This window comes from Calliopsis andreniformis, unplaced genomic scaffold, assembly GCF_051401765.1.
Source record: "Calliopsis andreniformis isolate RMS-2024a unplaced genomic scaffold, iyCalAndr_principal scaffold0022, whole genome shotgun sequence".
In the NCBI taxonomy this organism is placed as follows: Eukaryota; Metazoa; Arthropoda; class Insecta; order Hymenoptera; family Andrenidae; genus Calliopsis; species Calliopsis andreniformis.
Genome location: NW_027480432.1, coordinates 12,304,911 through 12,322,972, shown reverse-complemented (window position 1 = coordinate 12,322,972; position 18,062 = coordinate 12,304,911). Strand labels below are relative to the sequence as shown.

Sequence of the window (18,062 nt, the reverse complement as noted above, 5' to 3'; positions counted from 1 at the left end):
GCTTATGTGACAAATTTTTTAGAGCACACATTGAACTATTCGCATAAACTATAAAAAGCTAATATACTTAACTTTACTATTTAATTTCGATACTATGTAAAATCGGAATAATCAGGATTTCTGTGGATGACTTGACGCATATTTTTACACTGACAGTTTTTGTTGGGATTTTCTATACACGCACCATGCATCCAAAGGATGGAGCATTAAGTGGACTTTTAGACAAGAGGGTGAAACCGACCTGTTACGGGGCGGAGTACCGTTCGCTACATGCATGTGGGCAACGCTAAGTGGACACTTAGCCGAATTTAAGTACTAAATTAGTCGCGTAATTTCAAATTTGAAATTGCTTGGTAACGTGTACCGCCATTATTGTATATTGGTATGATGTACGTACACTGCTTTTGTATGCGTTTCTTTCTTAAATATAATTCAATTATTGTTTTGAGACACGTAATTGTAGTATTAAAAATAAAGTATTATACAATGTGAAAAACCAGTGCATTCACTATAAAAAACACAGTGCAGTATAATCCCTGTTAATTTAATACATATGCATTCAGTATCAGTTTTTTCTCTTGTATTTTCTGGAAAGCGGTATTTCTAAAGCTTGAATAATGAGAAATCAAATTTATGTATGTATCTAATTTTTTAAGTTTTTAAGTTTTTAACCTTCCATTTGATCTGTCAAATCATTCTCAAATTTAAAATAGCTCCATGACATGCCACGTACAACACCACTTATAGCCCACAGGCAAATGACAGCGCTGATCGCTCCGCAGTCCGCCCTTCTAACTATGACTTCCCCCCCTCTCGTCGGAAGATTCCATCTTTTAGATCCATGATAGCGTCCAACATCCAACGATTAATTCTCGCTACTAAAACCTGTCTCTGGCAGCGCTGACGATCTTGACAGGCAACCTGAAGTTGGCGTTAGCAGTTCTTACTTCTATATGTAGTCAAAGATTTGTATAGTCAATGATATCAGGTGTTCAACAAAGCACGTGTGCTTTTCTTAGAAAATTATAATTTCCTATCTACTTGAAAATATTTTTAAAAAGAATATTTTTCCTCTTCTACGAGAAGCCTTGTGGAAAACATTGCCTTCTGTACATTCCATGGGCCTTCTTTTGAAATACGAAAAATATATACATAAACATGGAACACAGCCCATTTCGAGGTAATTTAAGTTATTTATTACTTTTCACAAATTATTGTAAAGCAAAAAACAGCGATGATAAACATAACCTGTTTCATGGTAAACTGCACTGAAATTACTAGTATTATTATTATTATTATTATTACTATTATGATTATTATTATTATTATGATTATTATTATTATTATTGTTACTATTATTACTATTATTACTGTCATTCTTTTATGACTATTTTTCGCAGATTACTACAAAACAAAAAATGCAGAAAAAATCCTAACCTATTACGGTGCAAGATGTGCTTAAATAATAATAATAGGTGACAAACAATGTATGTTCTTCTGTTTTATCATTTATTTATTATCATTCTTTGCAGATTACTGCAAAGCAGAAAACAGCGAAGACGAAGAACATAATCTCAACTTACAATCTCAATTGTATGCTGAAATTTATTACACCTCGAACAAAAGAGCCAACATTAAATCACAAGCTTCTATTGACAATTCAAATTTTGATGAATTTCACAAAAAAAGCATTAACGACTCGAAAAATTCGATGGAAAATTTCTTTTTAAAAAATAATTTCACTAAAAATCAAACAACAGCAGATACAATTAATGACTCAAAGAGTGAAAACTTGTCTTCAACCATAATAGACAATAGATTGCAAATTAAGTCCATTCTTGACCCAAATGAAATTAGGGGAGTTGAAGATGATAAAAGTAACCTAAATATTCCTTGGAAGGAGGTTTTGGAGGATTCTGGAAGAAGTAATAAGTCTTTGCAATCTGAGAAACCTTTAACGATAAATCAGGAACCAGAAAATTCTGAACGTGTTTCAAGTCATAACAATCTTTATGACTCAAATAAAGAAGTCTATGTAAAGCCAGAAATTCCAGAAATAGAAATAAAAAAAGATGCTGAAGAAGAAGAAGAAAAAGAAAATTTAACTTCTATACAGAATGCAAACATTAAAATTACAACAAATTCTTCAGTTCAAAACTTTGCAAAACAGAATATTAAAAATATTAATGAAATTGAAGAAATTTTGAACACTAAACCCCAACTTGATGACTCCTTTAATATCTTAAAAAAATACGATTTTGCGAAGCTATTTATCAACAAATTGTATTTAGAAAAGTTTGAGAAACTGTCTAAAACATTAGAAGAATTAGAATCAAAAAGAGATTTCGAAGAGACTGACATGTTTAAGAAGAAAGTTGAAGAAGAACAGAAGATTCAAGAACCACAAAAGAGTCTACCAAAATTATCAAGTGTCTCAGAAGAAACAGAAAAAGATTCTAAGTATATGGTTGCGAGAACAGGTAAATTTTCAAAGACTGATGACAGTTTTGAAGAGATTCTACTGTCATCTGATTCGGAGAGTGTCTCCGAAGAGTCTATTCTGGAGGTTCCCATTCCACCGAAACCGCAGCCACCTGTTATTAACTTGGACGATTTTGACGAAGGCAATTCGTCTTCCAATGATGAAGAGGATCAAACCACCTTTATTATCGAAAGAAAAAATAATAAAAGAACATATCCCATTGGCAAAACCTCAGCAGCTCAAATCCAGGAAGATATAATACTGAACTGTGCAGAAGTCCAGAAAGGTGCAGCAAATATCCAAGAAATTAGGGAGTTGAGTAAAAGTATACAGAGAAGATCACAACCTTCTGATGGAAGTAAATATTCTGTTGAAGATAATTCTACTATAATCAAAGCTCAGGAAAGTCTTAATAACACTAGAAAATTGTTTGACAAGATTTTATTTGCTTCTCCTATGTCTTCAGAAGCTTTTGAAACCAGCAATTTTGTTTATGAAAGAGATAAAACTGAGAATCTTAGGGTGGCAATGCCTCAGAATTCTGAACTGAATTTAAACAGGAAAAGGCGTTGCGAAGATGATGGAGCTTCAACAAGTGCAAAGCAGAGGATTACAGAAGACAAAGGTAGATTTTTTGAAAGCAAAGAAACTGGATCTAAGGAAACTGGAAATAAGAATAAGAGTGAAGAAACTTTCGAACTTCAGAATTCTGAATCGAATTTAAACAGAAAAAGACACTGTGAAGATGATGGACCTTCAACAAGTGCAAAACAGAGGATTACAGAAGACAAAGGTAGATTTTCTGAAAGCCAAGATGTTGGATTGAAGGAACATGGGAATAAGAATAAAAATGAAGAAACTGGTTCAAGAAAATGCAAAGGTAAAAATAAGAATGAAGGAGCTGGATCAAAGGACTGTGAAGCTAAACCTAAGAGCGAAGAGGAATATTGGGAAGAATACTTCTTCCGTCCCATGTCAGAGAGGCTGAAAGCCTTCTACAATGAATCTCGAGGAGAGAATTTCGATATCCAGGAGATTCAGAGTAAGATGTCAAGTAAGTTAGTGAAAATAATTATTAATAATAGAATTGTATTCTAATGATACAGGGTGTCCCAAGAATGGTCCCGTAGAAAGTATGTCTCACATCTTGTAAACATAGGATGTCCCATTTTAATCTCGAAATAAATATCTCAAAAAATATAGGAGATATGAAAAAATGTCGAAAACAATATTATTAAACATGTCTGCAGAAGTCAACAGTGAATTTTACAATTGGAACCTATGTTTTTAGCTACATATTATTGTAGCTAATGTTAAGTTAAAAATTATTGATTTTTCAGAAATTTTTATCTTAATATATCAACTTTAAAGAAAAATTTCAAGAGACAACAATTGTCTATTTTATTATTAGAAAACTCTGAGAATTTTTTCACAATTTTTTATCAATTTGATTAACAATAAAGAATATGATGTCATGTTAACTTCAAGAACGGCTTGCGCTAAAAACTCAAAAACGTTTCAACATCAGCCGTAATAATTCACAGTCAAGAACATAGATAATTAAAAAAATCACCTCTGATTTTTGCAGGCCTGTTCAACATTGCAAGGTCAAACGAAAGACAGTGTCATCTGTCTCCCTTGATATCGCATAAGTTTTGTTTAAAATATTTTTTCATTTTTTCCGTATCTTTCGAGATATTCATCTGGAGAGATTAATCCTTTTACTGACAATTAAAAAATCGAAAAACGGTTACAAAATTTTCGATTTTTTTATGATTGAAATAACTTCTGTTTATGATAGGAAAACTACAAAAAAACATATTTTACCTATGTAACTAAATACAGAAATCGGTCTCTGCCTTGCGTGTACGTCGTATAAACTAAACAGTGAAAGGGTTAAAATGGAACATTCTGTATTATTCATGTCTCATAAGAAATCTCGAGAAACGCATTAGAGACAACACTTTTCACTGGACTACTTTTGGGAAACCCTATATATTTTCTTTTCATTTTCTCTGTAGTTAAGCACCGCATATTTTAAACAAATTATAGAGGACCCAAGACTTTGGGCTATTTTAGATGAGGACCTGATGCCAAGCCTCTCGAAGCGACAGAGATTTTGGAATGTGAAATGCAACAATTGTCATCACGAGGGTCATCAAACGTACAATTGTCCGCAGCCTAGGAAACCTCCTCAGTGTCATATGTGTGGCACCCCGGGACATACAGAAACTCGGTGTCCTCAGAAAATGTGTCTCACGGTGAGAAAATGCTACATAGAAAATATTCTTTTATTTAATGTCACTATTTATATATTTTTTTTAATATTTAACGTATGAAATCTTTGTAGGAATTTTTGTAGAAAATACGTTTATTATTACTTTTTTTTTAATATTATTATTATTATCATTAATTATTATATTACTAATATTATTGTTGTTGTTGTTGTTGCTATTAAATAATACGCTAATAATTATAAATATACTTTTTAATATCATAGTAACAAACATTTGGTGTTTCTAAACATGTGGGACATTTTTCGGGAATAAGTTTTAGACACTAGATACGAAGACAATGAAAAAATGTGACTTTCAGGAGTAAATCTACATTTCTGAATCGATAGACATTTCCAAAAGAACCCGTCTGCAAAATTGTTTATAACATTGAAAAATAATATTCTTTTTTTTATTACGTAATCGTATTCAGATCGTGTAGCAGAGGAAATGTTTAAAAGGAACCATATACCGCAAACGAACCGTTTAGTCAGGAAAAATTGTTAAAGATTTGGCAGCGGTTTGATTGTGTAAAGTCACACATAGGAGCATGGGCTTGCCACTACTCTGGTACGTGGCAACACCTACCTTAAATGTAAGGTCCAGCATAATTGTGTGCGTACATCAATACACGAGGCCTAGTAAGGAGTATTGACCTAATAGGCCCAATTCAAGTAACTTTTCTTTCTTTCCAATACTTTCAATATGATAACATTAACAAAAATTGCAATGGCAGAATTAGCAATTGTGAACTATATGCTTATATACAGTGATAAAATGTTTATTTGCCAATTTGATGTTTAAACCTTCAGTCTCCTTATTGTTATTTTATTTTTCGGAACATGTTCCATTCAGCACTAATTTATTCTTAATTGTTACAAATTCACTAATAAAGAAACCACTTTTAATAACATTGATAGTCAAACATTAACAACCAAGCACTGAAATAGTAATAGTAAATACCACTGCTTCACTGTAGTAGACTAAAAAATAAGAACTTCAAATAAGACGGCAAGGAAATCAGCGGTCGCTTAAACGTACTTTCGATGTCTGTGTTAAAACGATTCTGATTGGATCTGAGTTCTGTAATGCCCATCCTAACATCTGAATTTTTTTAAACGTAGATGTCCCGTTAAAGTCAGAGTTACTTTTTCTATTGTCCACCCTTTTTCTTAAGAATGTTTCTGGAAGCACACGCAAAATTGGTAACTGGTTACTGTCAACTCCGAGTTTGGAGTTTTAAGAAAATTGTGCGAAAAGCTCCGAAAGATCAGAACCGTTTTAACAATGTTACCGAGAGCATGTCTAAGCGATCGTTGATTTTCTTGCCCTTTTATTTAATGTATTTAGTTTTTTGTCTATTAAATTAGTTTAAATCTACTTTATTAATATTATATGTATATGTGCAGTATATATGTAGCATAATATGACAGTTATTATTATTTAAAGTATTATTAAGAGTGGTGCAGTGCTATTTGTTATTAGTGTTTCAATGCTTGACCGTTAGCGTTTGACTATTAGTGTCATTTAGAGTATTTTCATTACTAGTGAATTTGTAACAATGAAAACTAAATTAGTGCTGAATGGAATGTGTTCCGAAAAATGAGATGAAATAATAATTGAATGACCTTTTGTAGATAATTTTCAAATTCGTCTTAAAATAAGCTATAATACTAGCAAAAAATATGGTTCCATTTGAAAAAATGGTCGTGATCTTCACCTTACCTTTGCGCGTCCACCAGGAAAAATAAAAATGTCTGAAACATTTATACGTGTAATCAATATTTTTAGAGATATTCGTCTGTAACGCTTTATAATTTCCACTCTATAATCCTATAGTTTACAATTGTTACTTTTGCCATATCATATTGAAAAAGAAAAAGAAGAGTGTGGTAGGCCCATGCTCCTATGTGTGACTCTACACGATCGAATCTCTGCCAAATTTTTAACAATTTTTCTTGACTAAACGGTTCGTTTACGGTATATGATTCCTTTCAAACATTTTCTCTGCTACACGATCTGAATACGATTACGTAATAAAAAAAAAAGATTATTTTTCAATGTTATAAACAATTTTGTGGACGGATTTTTTTTACAAATGTCCACTGATCCAAAGGTGTAGATTCACCAGCTAAAGTCGTGGCGATTAATATATTTACAATATTGAAATGCTCTGTGAAGACAACGTTTAAATTTTTTAATGAAAATCTATATTTTGTATTACATATTTTTGAAGCTTACATTCAATTTATCATCCTGGGAGGATAGATAAATGGAAAAGACATGCTGCAGATAGTTAGAAGATTCGGGGATTCACCGAAAATACCCGAAAATCCCTGAAGGAGTGCTTAGGTAGTATTTGCGGCCAACTGTTCGTGGCTGTCTGGAGGGGTGCTCACCACGCGCGGCGAATCGATTATTTCCTTTAATTACTGAACTACTACAACCAATTCACTTGATATTAAAATTACTATTTAACCAGTACGCACTTGTGCAGCATGATCGATTGACTCCTTGAATGTTACAGAAATGTTAGAAAAGACCATTGCACATCAATTACAAACAATCTTTAATGGTTTGGAATTTTCCATTACATACAAATCAAATAACGTTAATGCTGGCGGCGTCACAACTTTAAACGTTGACAGTTCAATTGAAAATGTTTTAAAAATTTAAACACTGTTGTCTTTATAGAACTTTTTAACGTTCTGAGATAAATCACATACCCTGTATATTTATTTTCAACAGTCTATTTACAATAATCAGTACTGTCAACATATTTACAAAAATATAGTTTTAATATAGTAAATAGATTTTAATAACATGTTTATTTTTTATAGTGTGGAAAAAAACAAGGGACGTTCAGAAAAACTTGTGAAACCTGTCGTACATTATATTGCGAAATGTGCAAAGCTATAGGACATAAATCCAACGAATGTCCTGATCATTGGAGAAAGTTTCATCAAACGGTAGGCTTTATTCATATTTTAGTAATATGAGTATTACATAGAAGAGTTTTCAAAACTAATTATTTCAAACTGTTCATTAGAATTAATATTTGAACAAAAATTGTAACAAAAAATCGAACATTCGAATTTCAAAGAAAAATTCAAATTACAATTCGAATACAAATTCGGATAAAATTTCGAACAAAAATTCAAATAACAATTAGAACAATAATTCAAACAGAAATTCGAATTTCGAATTAAAATGAAACAAAAATTTAACCAAATAATCGCCTACAAATACTCTCAAAAACCTCATAATTCTCATTCCAGACCCGCATCTCCGAGATAAACGTCCCAGACAACCTGTCTGAAGTGATGAAGCCAGCGGACTTGCTTTTCTGTTGCAACTGCACCAAGCGAGGTCATGACTCTTCCACCTGTCACGAATATCAGTGGTCCCAGCACTTTCGAACCCCCTCCTATGTCACTAACTACAGCGAAAGTCCAATGCAAAGAAATCCACAAGAAAAAGACATGATTCCCCTCTCAGTAAAGACTTACGACAAGAACATGAAAATCAGACACGTTTCTTTTCCTCCTGGAAGAGATGATCTCCAAAACTGCCAAATTTTGTTCTCCTATGGTTCTTTTGAAACAAAAAAACCAAGTGGCGAAGAAGTCGTAAAGCAATTTCCCAATGAAGCCTCTGCCTTAAACATTCAAAGCTCTACGACAATTTTGGATCAATTATTTAAGATTGTAGGTTTTCAAATAAAAGTTTTCCGCAACCCAAAGAAGGTTTTAATGGTCAGAGTTCGCTCACTTTTAAATGTTGCGGAGCACATTTATGAAATGTTTTTATTCTGGTTGAACTTACGAGAGGAAGATAAGAAGCTGAATTTGGATACTAACCTTCCTCGGAGTTTGAAGAAACTTCTGACATTTTTAACGACAAAGTGGCAACAATTGAAGAAAGCTGCGGAGGATAAGAATCTACAGAAACGAATAAGGGATTTGAAGAGTTCAGAAAATGCAAAGAATTCTGTATCAAAGGTTTTAGAGGCTCGTGGGAAACTTTTAAAAATTTTTCACACAAAGCCGAAATTCAGTAAGCAGGCGATTAGATTACAGAAAATGATTGGAAGACTGCAGAAAAGGGCGAAGAGAATGGTCGGAGATGATGTTGTTAATATTCACATGTTTGTGAATATTATCGTTGTGTATAATAAACTTTTCTTGCCTAGGGCCTTGACAAACAGTGAAATGCAATTTCTGGAACAGTTTAACGAGAAAGAAAAAGAACAAGGAAAAGAAAATGAGAAATCGAAGAAACAGAAAAAAAAATGCAGTCCTTATGAAACTTTTTTGAAGAATTTGCAAACTTTTAATAAGTCGAATTTCCATTCACAGAGTAAGGAAGAATCTTATTCGCTTTCTTTTAGTGGAGACTCTTCAGGAAATGCTGCCTCGATTAGTAAAAGTGGTGCGAGGAATAATGTCGAAGAAGATCGAAGCAAAAACACTGAAGAAGAAAAAACAAATAGAGTTGCACAAAATCCATCGAAAGAAAATGTTTCAAAACATAACGCAAAAACTACTTCGACTGTGTCACTTGCTCCCTCAACTTCTTCGTCTTTCGAAAACTTCAGATTTGACTTCCCGAAGCCCACAAAAAATATTTCAAATCCTGTGCCTCGCATCGAAGCGAAACTTGATGCAAACACAGAAAAACTGAGTGAAGCAAAAGCTTCCTCTTCGCGACAGGAAGATGAAGTCCTCAGAAGCCAGAAGAAGTCGAAGAAAGCGAAAAAGAACAGACGGAGTTTGGAAAACAGTTCGCATGTGGAAGACCAAGCGTTAGAAAGTAAGGCGAAGAAAATCATAGGTGAAGCTCTAGCATTTAATTTGCCATACATGAATAAGGCTGTTGAAGAGGTTCGCAAAAGAATAAATGATGGGAATATTAAAGTAGAGCACATCGATATGTTGCAAAGACTTGTAAATTTAGAAAAAGAGCTTAGGCAATACGTCAGCTCCTTTTGTAGTTATTTAGAATGAATATTTTATAAGACGAATTGATTTAAATATACGAGTATGAGGGAGGTTTCAGAGATTTTTTGGCCAAGTTTTCTTTTAGCATATTAATTTACATATGTTTCGCCCAGGAGGCCACAGAAAAATTTTTCCCTAATGATACCAACTGATAGACTGCCATGGCTTCACTGAAGAAACAAACTTCGATCGCGGGTGACCGACCTGGCAGTCAACGTATTAATAGAAATTTATGGAGTAGCAAAAGATGATTACAGACTTTGTGATGAACTGGAAACTATAACGAAGAGAAGTTGAACAGAGTTTTCTCTGTATAAGTCATACAGAATCCTTCAAAGAAAAATTTCCTGATAAATAATATGAAAACTGATTGGCCATTTATTCCGACTTATATGCCCCTCGAAAGACCAACATTTTCCGATACTTTCTCAGAATTCATAAAAAATAATTCTCCGAATATTTTTTTATATTTTAAGCTTTACTATTTTCATCTGTTGATACATTGTATAAGATTAATATAAGAAATTATGAGGTAGCGAAATGTGATTGCAAATACATTAAATTCTTAATGTATTATAATAATATATTATAATATATTCTTAATGTATTATATATATAAATAGAATATATGTGTATAAAATATAAAGCTAAAATTCGCTCTCTAAAATTTTATTTCTTTTGAGATGAAGGCTTCAATGTTCTTTTTACGCCTTACGATTATTCATAATATATTGTTACAGAAATTATATTCATTTTATTTTAAATCACTGCAAAAAGAATTCATTTTACAGAAGGAAATAACTACTTTACACATCAAGAGCCACGGTAGAAGCTCACATCATGTACTACGTACCCAGCTCATTGCACTCTGGCCGCAGTGGACCACGCTGACATACACGTAGACACGTAGAGAATATACCCTCCGCGGAATTCGGCAATCAGCACTATCTGGCGATGTTTAAAATAACTAATATCGTTCTTCTACTTAGTCATATACAGGGTGATCAGTTTATCTGGAAACCCTCGAAACTGTTACCCCCATCGGCCAGAAGTGAAAATATTGAAGTCTTGTCTCCGTTCTAGATACCTTTTAAACGCTGGTTAGAGCCTATTATGGAACATGGAACTGTCAGTTCTGTAAACTGAACAAATGTAAATAAATCGATTTCTCCTCAATATTTGCATCGCCAACAAACAAAATTTTTAGTTATAAAATGTCCGTAAACTATTTATTTAACTTAATTTGAAGTTTTCACTTCATGTCATTCAAAACATATGAATATAATAATAGGTTGAATAGTGCACAAGAACTAACGTGTGTGGTTAACACGTTAAGCGCGATGTTAGTCTCTGGAAACTGACAGTGAACTTTTCATTAGGTATAGTTAGACAGCATTAGTCCGTGGGGACTAACAGTATCAAGGTAAAAAATAAACCACCGACAGGTCGTCTGCACGGAAAGTACAGTAAAATCGGCTTCGCGCTTAACGTGTTAATAATCGTTTGGATGTGGCAATATGATACAATAATAAATATTAATAATGATATAATACTTTAATAATTCACTATATAGCATACAAATGAGATGATGAAACACCATATTATTCAATTGTGAAGAACAGTAGAATGGGTTACTCAACCTGTTAGTTTGTCTGTTAGACTGTTACATCAAGAAATCTGTGAATTTATTGTCTCTTCCATGCTTTAACTTGTTTATAACAAATCTCTCACAAGTATCTTACTTGAAACATAGAAGTTGACTCCTATGAGTGAAGACAGTCTTTTCATTTCTAGTTGTAGCTGGACAAGCAAACAAAACCTTACGTCAAGAATATTGGAGAACATAATTTCCCATGGATTATCATTTTTATTAAAAAATGTACTAACTGAAGAACAACACAGTTCTGTGGCTAGCTGTCTTCCTGTGCTCAGTTTAATAAATTACAGTCGATCTATTATACATACCACTGAAGCAAGATATCAAGTCGATACACTAATTACTTCCAGAGAGGCGTTTATCTCTCATTTCATATTACTATCTCTAAACTGTTTGCTATCAACTTTAATCGTTTTCTCTTTCATTGGATCTCACATTTTGTAACAGGTAGATCCCAAATAGTAAAATTTCTCAAGTTCTACTTTATACAAATGACTTAAAAATCTTTTGCGCTATTGTAAATGGACATGACACCATTCTGCTACACTATTCTCTTGAACTTGAAAAAATGGAGTCATGAAAAAAGTCTTAAATTCAACACATCCAAGTGTCTTATGATCCACTATTGTCAGTATTTCTCCTTTGGATATCATATTTACTTCCTACCTACATTTTAATGATCACTATAAAAAGAGGCAATTCAGTTTTCTAAACACTTGGATTTATTCATCATTGCTCCATACTCTTTACCACGAGTGGTCCACGATAGCTGTTTATATAGATACACCTGCTTGTGCGTGGATGTTGAAAAGCGCGCCGGCTGGTCACACTTCCAACAGGGTTGCGACTTGGCAGAGATGTGGAGAGCAAGGACGGGAAGGTGACGGTAATGTGTTGTCCCGTGATGAACACGCTAGCTCAAGATTACTCCTACTTCCTACCTGCTCCTACGTATGGCCTGAGGACAGGACATCTTCGAGCTTTGGCTTTCGCTAACTCTCTCCAATTTGCACCCCTCTGTTTCTGTAAAGTAAGACAACTCAGCAAAAGAGGGGCAAAGTAGAAAAAAAATGTACATAATAATAAAATTTCATGTATTAATTATGAGCATAAAGGTAAGAAGATACATAGCAAAAAGACAAAGCATGCACATATTAGTAAAATTTATACATACCGACAGTATTTTAGAAACATCTTCATTAAGCATTTGTTTATCCCTCAGTTCTTTCAGTAAAGATTGTAAGACCTTAACTTTTTCTGTGAGAATTCTGTTTTTTTGCTGTAGTGCTTTAATTTGTTTATTTTTTTTTACTAATGTTCTATTCATGATGTGCATATAATTGTCGTTATTATTTGTTATATCACAATTTTCAAAGTCGCCAAGATAGGCTCTTCGCTTCTTTCTTGACAATGTCTTTGGTGGTACATTTTCTTGGTTATTATTAACACTATGTATGTCATCATTTATAAATTTATTTTGTGAGCTAAAAAGAAATTACAGTGATGTAACACAAATTTAAAATATTACAGACAGTTCAAATATTAATTATGGAAGTAAACCTTGCTTTTCTATTTTCTGATTCAATCCATGGAACATTGACTGAATGTAGCTCTTGTATATGATGCATTTCAGATACATTTAATACATTTGGCACAGCGTCAGGTTTTAATACTCGTCTTGAGCTCCAAGGATTTTGCACAAAGCAATCATTTGCAAAATGTTTTGAACACACTTTTGTATGAGATGAAGGCTCAAAATTGTCGCGTTGTATTGCTTGTATCCATTGTTTTTTTAATTCCAAATCTTTAGGAAATCTGTAATTTTTCTTTTTTTTTAAAACCGCTACGAATAAAATCTCATACTCAGAAACATTACATTTTTATTTTACCAATTATAGGTTATGCGATATTATATTTAGCTAATATTCAACATTAAGAATGAAGTGTTCTATTTCTGTAACATCCACATCAAAACAAACCTATTGGTGCACGATAGATTGAATTTCGTGAAGCGTTGCTACTCTAGTAATATACCTGAAACACTTACTGGTGGAAAGATGTGTTTGCACCATTCTTTTGCTTCTCTTTGCAGTTTTTAAAACAACAGGTTCCCACCATTATTAATAATTATTTCAAAACTAGATTCACACAAGCTGCTCGTAGCTTCACGTAAATTGCAAGTGTCGGTACTCCAGTTACTGAACTCCAAGGGGGGAGCAAGCGTAGATGTCAGAGTTGAAGACGCGTGTTAGTTCTCCCCGTATCGGTACGCGGTGCTAGCTAGATCACATACACATTTTTGCAACCTGTCAGTGAGCACCAGTCAAATATCTTATATCGATGAGAGTTAGTAGCCGCCATTTTTAAAGCTTCAATGGACTTTACAATTTCACCGTTGCACTGCATTGTATGGTGCATAGCAAATTATATTCTTTCTTCTTTTCTTTTCTGCATATTGTATTTGCTTGCAAAAGTAGGATTCTCAAAATGTATAATCTTATCTCTGTATTGTAAAATATTTATATATAAGTGTGGTATGTGTATCTTAAATTTGTGTATAGTAAACCCAACAAAAACACTGTCAGTGTAAAAGTATGCGCCAAGTACATCCACAGAAATTGTAATTATTCCGATCTTACAAAGTATCGAAATCAAAAAATAAAGCCAAGTACATTAGCTTTTTGTAATTTATGTGAATAGTTCAATGTGCGCTCTAAAAAATTTGCCACATAAACATCACTTTTCGCGGTGTGAATGTACTTGACGCGAGTCTATACCGAGACTCCTCATTTAAAGTAAAAATATAAGTCATTAAATAGATTGGATTTTTATGGAATTTTATATTTTCATAGCAGTTAAAAAAATGGAACTTAAATAAGAGTTTACTTCTTCCAAATACTGTGATTTGGACTTCATTTTTTACATTTTCTATATCTTTGATAATTATATGCAATCTGTAACTTTTTACACAGTTCAAATTTCCATAAATGCATAAAAATTTTATACTTTTCAGATTCTATTAATGTCAACTCGCTAAATGATGTCAATTGTACGATTAATTGAAAGTAATCAATAAAAGATGTCATATACATACCTACGTTATGCACTTTCACCTTTAATTTTTTATTTTAATTATATTTTATAATTTAAGAGGTAAACCAAGGCAAACGTGAATGTAATTTAAAAGTTTTTCATCAAAATTTTAATAAATTTCCACAATTTTAATGAAAAATTTTTTAATTGCGTTCTCACCTGCCCTGGTTTGCCTCACGATTAGTTAATCTTATTCGAATACTCGATGCGTACGCATATATGTATACACAATACATACCATGTGTCGTTCACATTTTACACATTTTAGTTCTCCCCAAATCGGTACGCGGCGCTGTAAAGATGACTTCAACTTTGAACCTGGGAGTTTGGCCGTCCTGTATCCAACTTTGACTATATTTACATTATTTATATTAGTTTTAATTATTTTTGTTATCGCCAAAAATCAACATTCTTTTCTTTTAACATTTAGGTATTACTCCTCAAACGTGTGCAGATATGAAGGAAAGAATATTTAGTTCCAAAGTATAGTCTTTATCTACATAAATTTTAGGTAATACTACTTTTTACTTTGCTATGAATGATAGCGTGTAAATAACTTTAACTTCTTTAAACTTTAACATCCGTTGATTTAATAAATAAACAAATAACATTGTATTCTAGTTCTTGTTCTTATTATCACATAGGATTCGATAAAAGATTAACTTTATTTTCGTACGATATATAAATATAATTTATTAAATGTCTTAAACTAATTGAAAGTATATATTCTTAACTATAGGTACTACTATCAATAAGGAAGATTCCAAGGATCATCTGTGTCAGCATTCTTGCAGGCATTAAGAGCCTTATTATCAAATATTCCAAGGAAGGAATAATTATAAGAAAAGGTAAAAACATTACAGAAAAGTAAGAGATTGCTTTATGTTTTCATATATGAACTACTTTGGGGCAAAAAGAGCTTTTTCCATATATATGATAAGTATTTAAATAAACCTTTAGCAAATAGTATTAAAGCCTAAGTAGTTTTACAAGACGGACAACCCATAGAATGTTTATTTTATTTCTGTACTTCTTAAGTTTACAGGTGTACTTTTTTAGAAGTAGTTTAATATATCTTCTAACAAAGCATTGCTTAAAATGCAAAAAGCATTAAAATTGATTTTAAAACTTGGCTCAAATAATGTAGCACTTTCTAATGCTTTAAAAAATTGAAGTTCAATTCATGTCAGATTCAAATAAACATTATATTTGTGTGCTTTATTTGACACTCACAGATTGAAATTTATCTGTGATCTGAGATTATGGGGTTTTCATCTTCCTATGTTGTGTAATGTGTTACTCTATAGACCTATAGACACTCTATGTAAGCTCTTGTGTTCATTCCTAAAAGATTGTGATTTAAATATATAATGTCACCACCACGTTTACTACTAATTAAGTGCTTTTAGCGGACATGTACTTATTACACTACTTATACAACGAAACAAGTTTAATATTGTAAATGCTATGTTTGCAATACTGATTGCAGAATAACTTGCTATTATAGGTTGCACTTGCACAAATAAATAAATAAATTAAAAAAAAAACATATTTCATGTATGGACAAAATGTTTCTGAAAGCAAATTTATTTTATTGCTCTGGATGCAATGAAATTTTTGAATTTCATAGTACACCAATGAAATAAGCCCTTTTAGCCCATAATGCAAGTGTTTTTATGGTAAGAGATATTAACTCCAATTAGAAACAACCTATTACTTACTTTTTATACCTTCACAATTTTCAGGTATCGAATTACGAAACAGAGTACGCGATTGTATCGCAAAGTTATTTCAAGCAGAGTTACACGTGAATGTTCTTGCTACGAATATGGGTACAAATTTCATACAACTGGTAAGTCTTTTAGGAATAACGTCAGAGAATCAAAAATTTGAAGTCAACGGTAAAAGTATTTATTACATTTTTTATACATGTTGTTTGATTAAACCTACTAGAAATAACTGATCGCATAATGAAAGTTTATCTATAAACACCAAGAAAACGACGTGATCATTAAGGGAATAGTTTTATCAATAGGATAAAATACAATTTTACAAATGCATACCGAAACTCATAGACGGTCATATAAATCCTACTTAGTGCTTTTGATAAGATGAAAATATTTCTAAGAACTAGACGTATTAATCAAGATTGTCTTGAAAACTTGTTTGGATACGTTTGGTAACAGGAGGCAAGGAGTTTTACTTTTGTAAACCCTACGCCTATACAATTTAGTAATATGTTCCAAAAATAATTTTACCATAATTAGTTTCATACAAGTATAATGAATTATAAAAATGATCTCAGTGAAATTTTGACTTCTGTTAGAAGCTCTGTTGTAATTTCCTATATTGTACAAAATTTGCCAGAGTGAGTAATAGCAGTAGATTTACTAGGTCTGAACTACAGATGTCTCAGTTTTATTTGAGGTATGTCCAAGTGGGTATTTATTACTAATAACTGTAAATATTTATACATGTGACATTTACATTAAATTTTCAGAGGGATGTATCGATTTAGAAATTATTACTTTTTTAATGATAAGATCATTTACAAAAATTTAAGGGTCCATAGCTAACAATTTATACATTATGTGTACAAATTGGAACAAACTTTTGCTACAGCTTTTGATGAACTTACGATTCAACTATTTATGTATTTCACAGATGTATTTATACTTTAAAATAGTTAAATAAAAATTGTAGAGAAAATAAACAAAATTGCAGACACAACAGGAAATTCTAAACATTATCACATATGCATACATATAACAACAGTAAATAATATAGCTAATATTTTTTGCTGTTACAATATATGTCAATGTGTAATTTATTACTTTATAGTTTGTTATTATTTATTATATTTTATTCGTGAGTTGTAAACCACAATTTTTTAGAAATTGAATAAAAAAAACTATATTACTACACAGTTTACTTCTATAAACCTCAACTACTACCAAAATATAATAGTTATTACATAGATGAATAAAATATAATTTTTGATATATTACATATTTGAAATAAAATAATATAATATATGTATAATAATATGTATATAGTAATAAAAGTATATATTAACATACCTATATGCTAAACTAATAATCAGAGAATTTTACAGATGCATTCAAGAGCAAAAATAGAGCAAAAAAGTCTTAAATACATTTTGTTCTATCCCTTACAATTTAACTTCTATAAAATTTGTATAAGATGGATCGCGAATTTGTAAAGTTTTATAAAAGTTAAACTGTGAGAAATAGAACAAAATATATTAAAACTTTTTTGCTCGTTTTTTGCCCTTCTGTGCACCTGTAAAATTAAAAAATCCTTTGATTGTTAATTTAGCATATAGATATATTAGATTTAAGGCAATATTATTGCAAAACGAAGGCAGATCGGACCAGAGTTGGACAAATTTTATTTTTTATTCAATAAAATTGTTATTCGTATTATTCGCGAATAAATTTTTGTTTATTAATTGGAATAACTCTGTAATGAATAAATTTCCGAATTAAACAGTGTTTGAACATGTATATATTATTACAAAATTTATAATAATTAAG

General features: G+C 31.7%; 2 protein-coding genes and 1 long non-coding RNA gene across 8 annotated transcripts; 2 read left to right on the top strand and 1 right to left on the bottom strand.

The window, feature by feature from the left end:
• The first annotated feature begins 1,003 nt into the window (after positions 1 to 1,003).
• LOC143186835 (uncharacterized) lies at positions 1,004 to 10,318 on the top strand. 4 transcript variants are annotated; one of them, XM_076390633.1, is made up of 6 exons: positions 1,004 to 1,180; positions 1,533 to 2,840; positions 2,949 to 3,536; positions 4,535 to 4,743; positions 7,596 to 7,724; positions 8,034 to 10,317. In XM_076390633.1, exons 1-6 carry the CDS (start codon positions 1,159 to 1,161, stop codon positions 9,759 to 9,761), a joined length of 3,984 nt encoding a protein of 1,327 aa, XP_076246748.1. In that variant the 5' UTR covers positions 1,004 to 1,158; the 3' UTR covers positions 9,762 to 10,317. The 4 variants fall into 4 exon arrangements, with proteins under 4 accessions (XP_076246748.1, XP_076246749.1, XP_076246747.1 ...); XM_076390634.1 differs by adding an exon at positions 1,401 to 1,475 and having other exon boundaries at positions 1,533 to 3,536; XM_076390632.1 differs by having other exon boundaries at positions 1,533 to 3,536; positions 4,562 to 4,743; positions 8,034 to 10,318.
• A 1,793-nt stretch (positions 10,319 to 12,111) lies between these two features.
• LOC143186836 (52 kDa repressor of the inhibitor of the protein kinase-like) lies at positions 12,112 to 13,670 on the bottom strand. 3 transcript variants are annotated; one of them, XM_076390635.1, is made up of 4 exons: positions 13,460 to 13,670; positions 12,973 to 13,227; positions 12,587 to 12,896; positions 12,112 to 12,435 (listed from the first exon to the last, which is right to left on the bottom strand). In XM_076390635.1, exons 1-4 carry the CDS (start codon positions 13,528 to 13,530, stop codon positions 12,343 to 12,345), a joined length of 729 nt encoding a protein of 242 aa, XP_076246750.1. In that variant the 5' UTR covers positions 13,531 to 13,670; the 3' UTR covers positions 12,112 to 12,342. The 3 variants fall into 3 exon arrangements, with proteins under 3 accessions (XP_076246750.1, XP_076246752.1, XP_076246753.1); XM_076390637.1 differs by having other exon boundaries at positions 12,973 to 13,255; positions 13,460 to 13,646; XM_076390638.1 differs by having other exon boundaries at positions 13,447 to 13,644.
• Positions 13,671 to 14,845: 1,175 nt separating this feature from the next.
• On the top strand, positions 14,846 to 17,341 carry LOC143186984 (uncharacterized). Its single transcript, XR_013003130.1, has 3 exons — positions 14,846 to 15,016; positions 15,245 to 15,353; positions 16,251 to 17,341. It is a non-coding gene; the product is annotated as an uncharacterized LOC143186984 (long non-coding RNA).
• Positions 17,342 to 18,062: the final 721 nt, after the last annotated feature.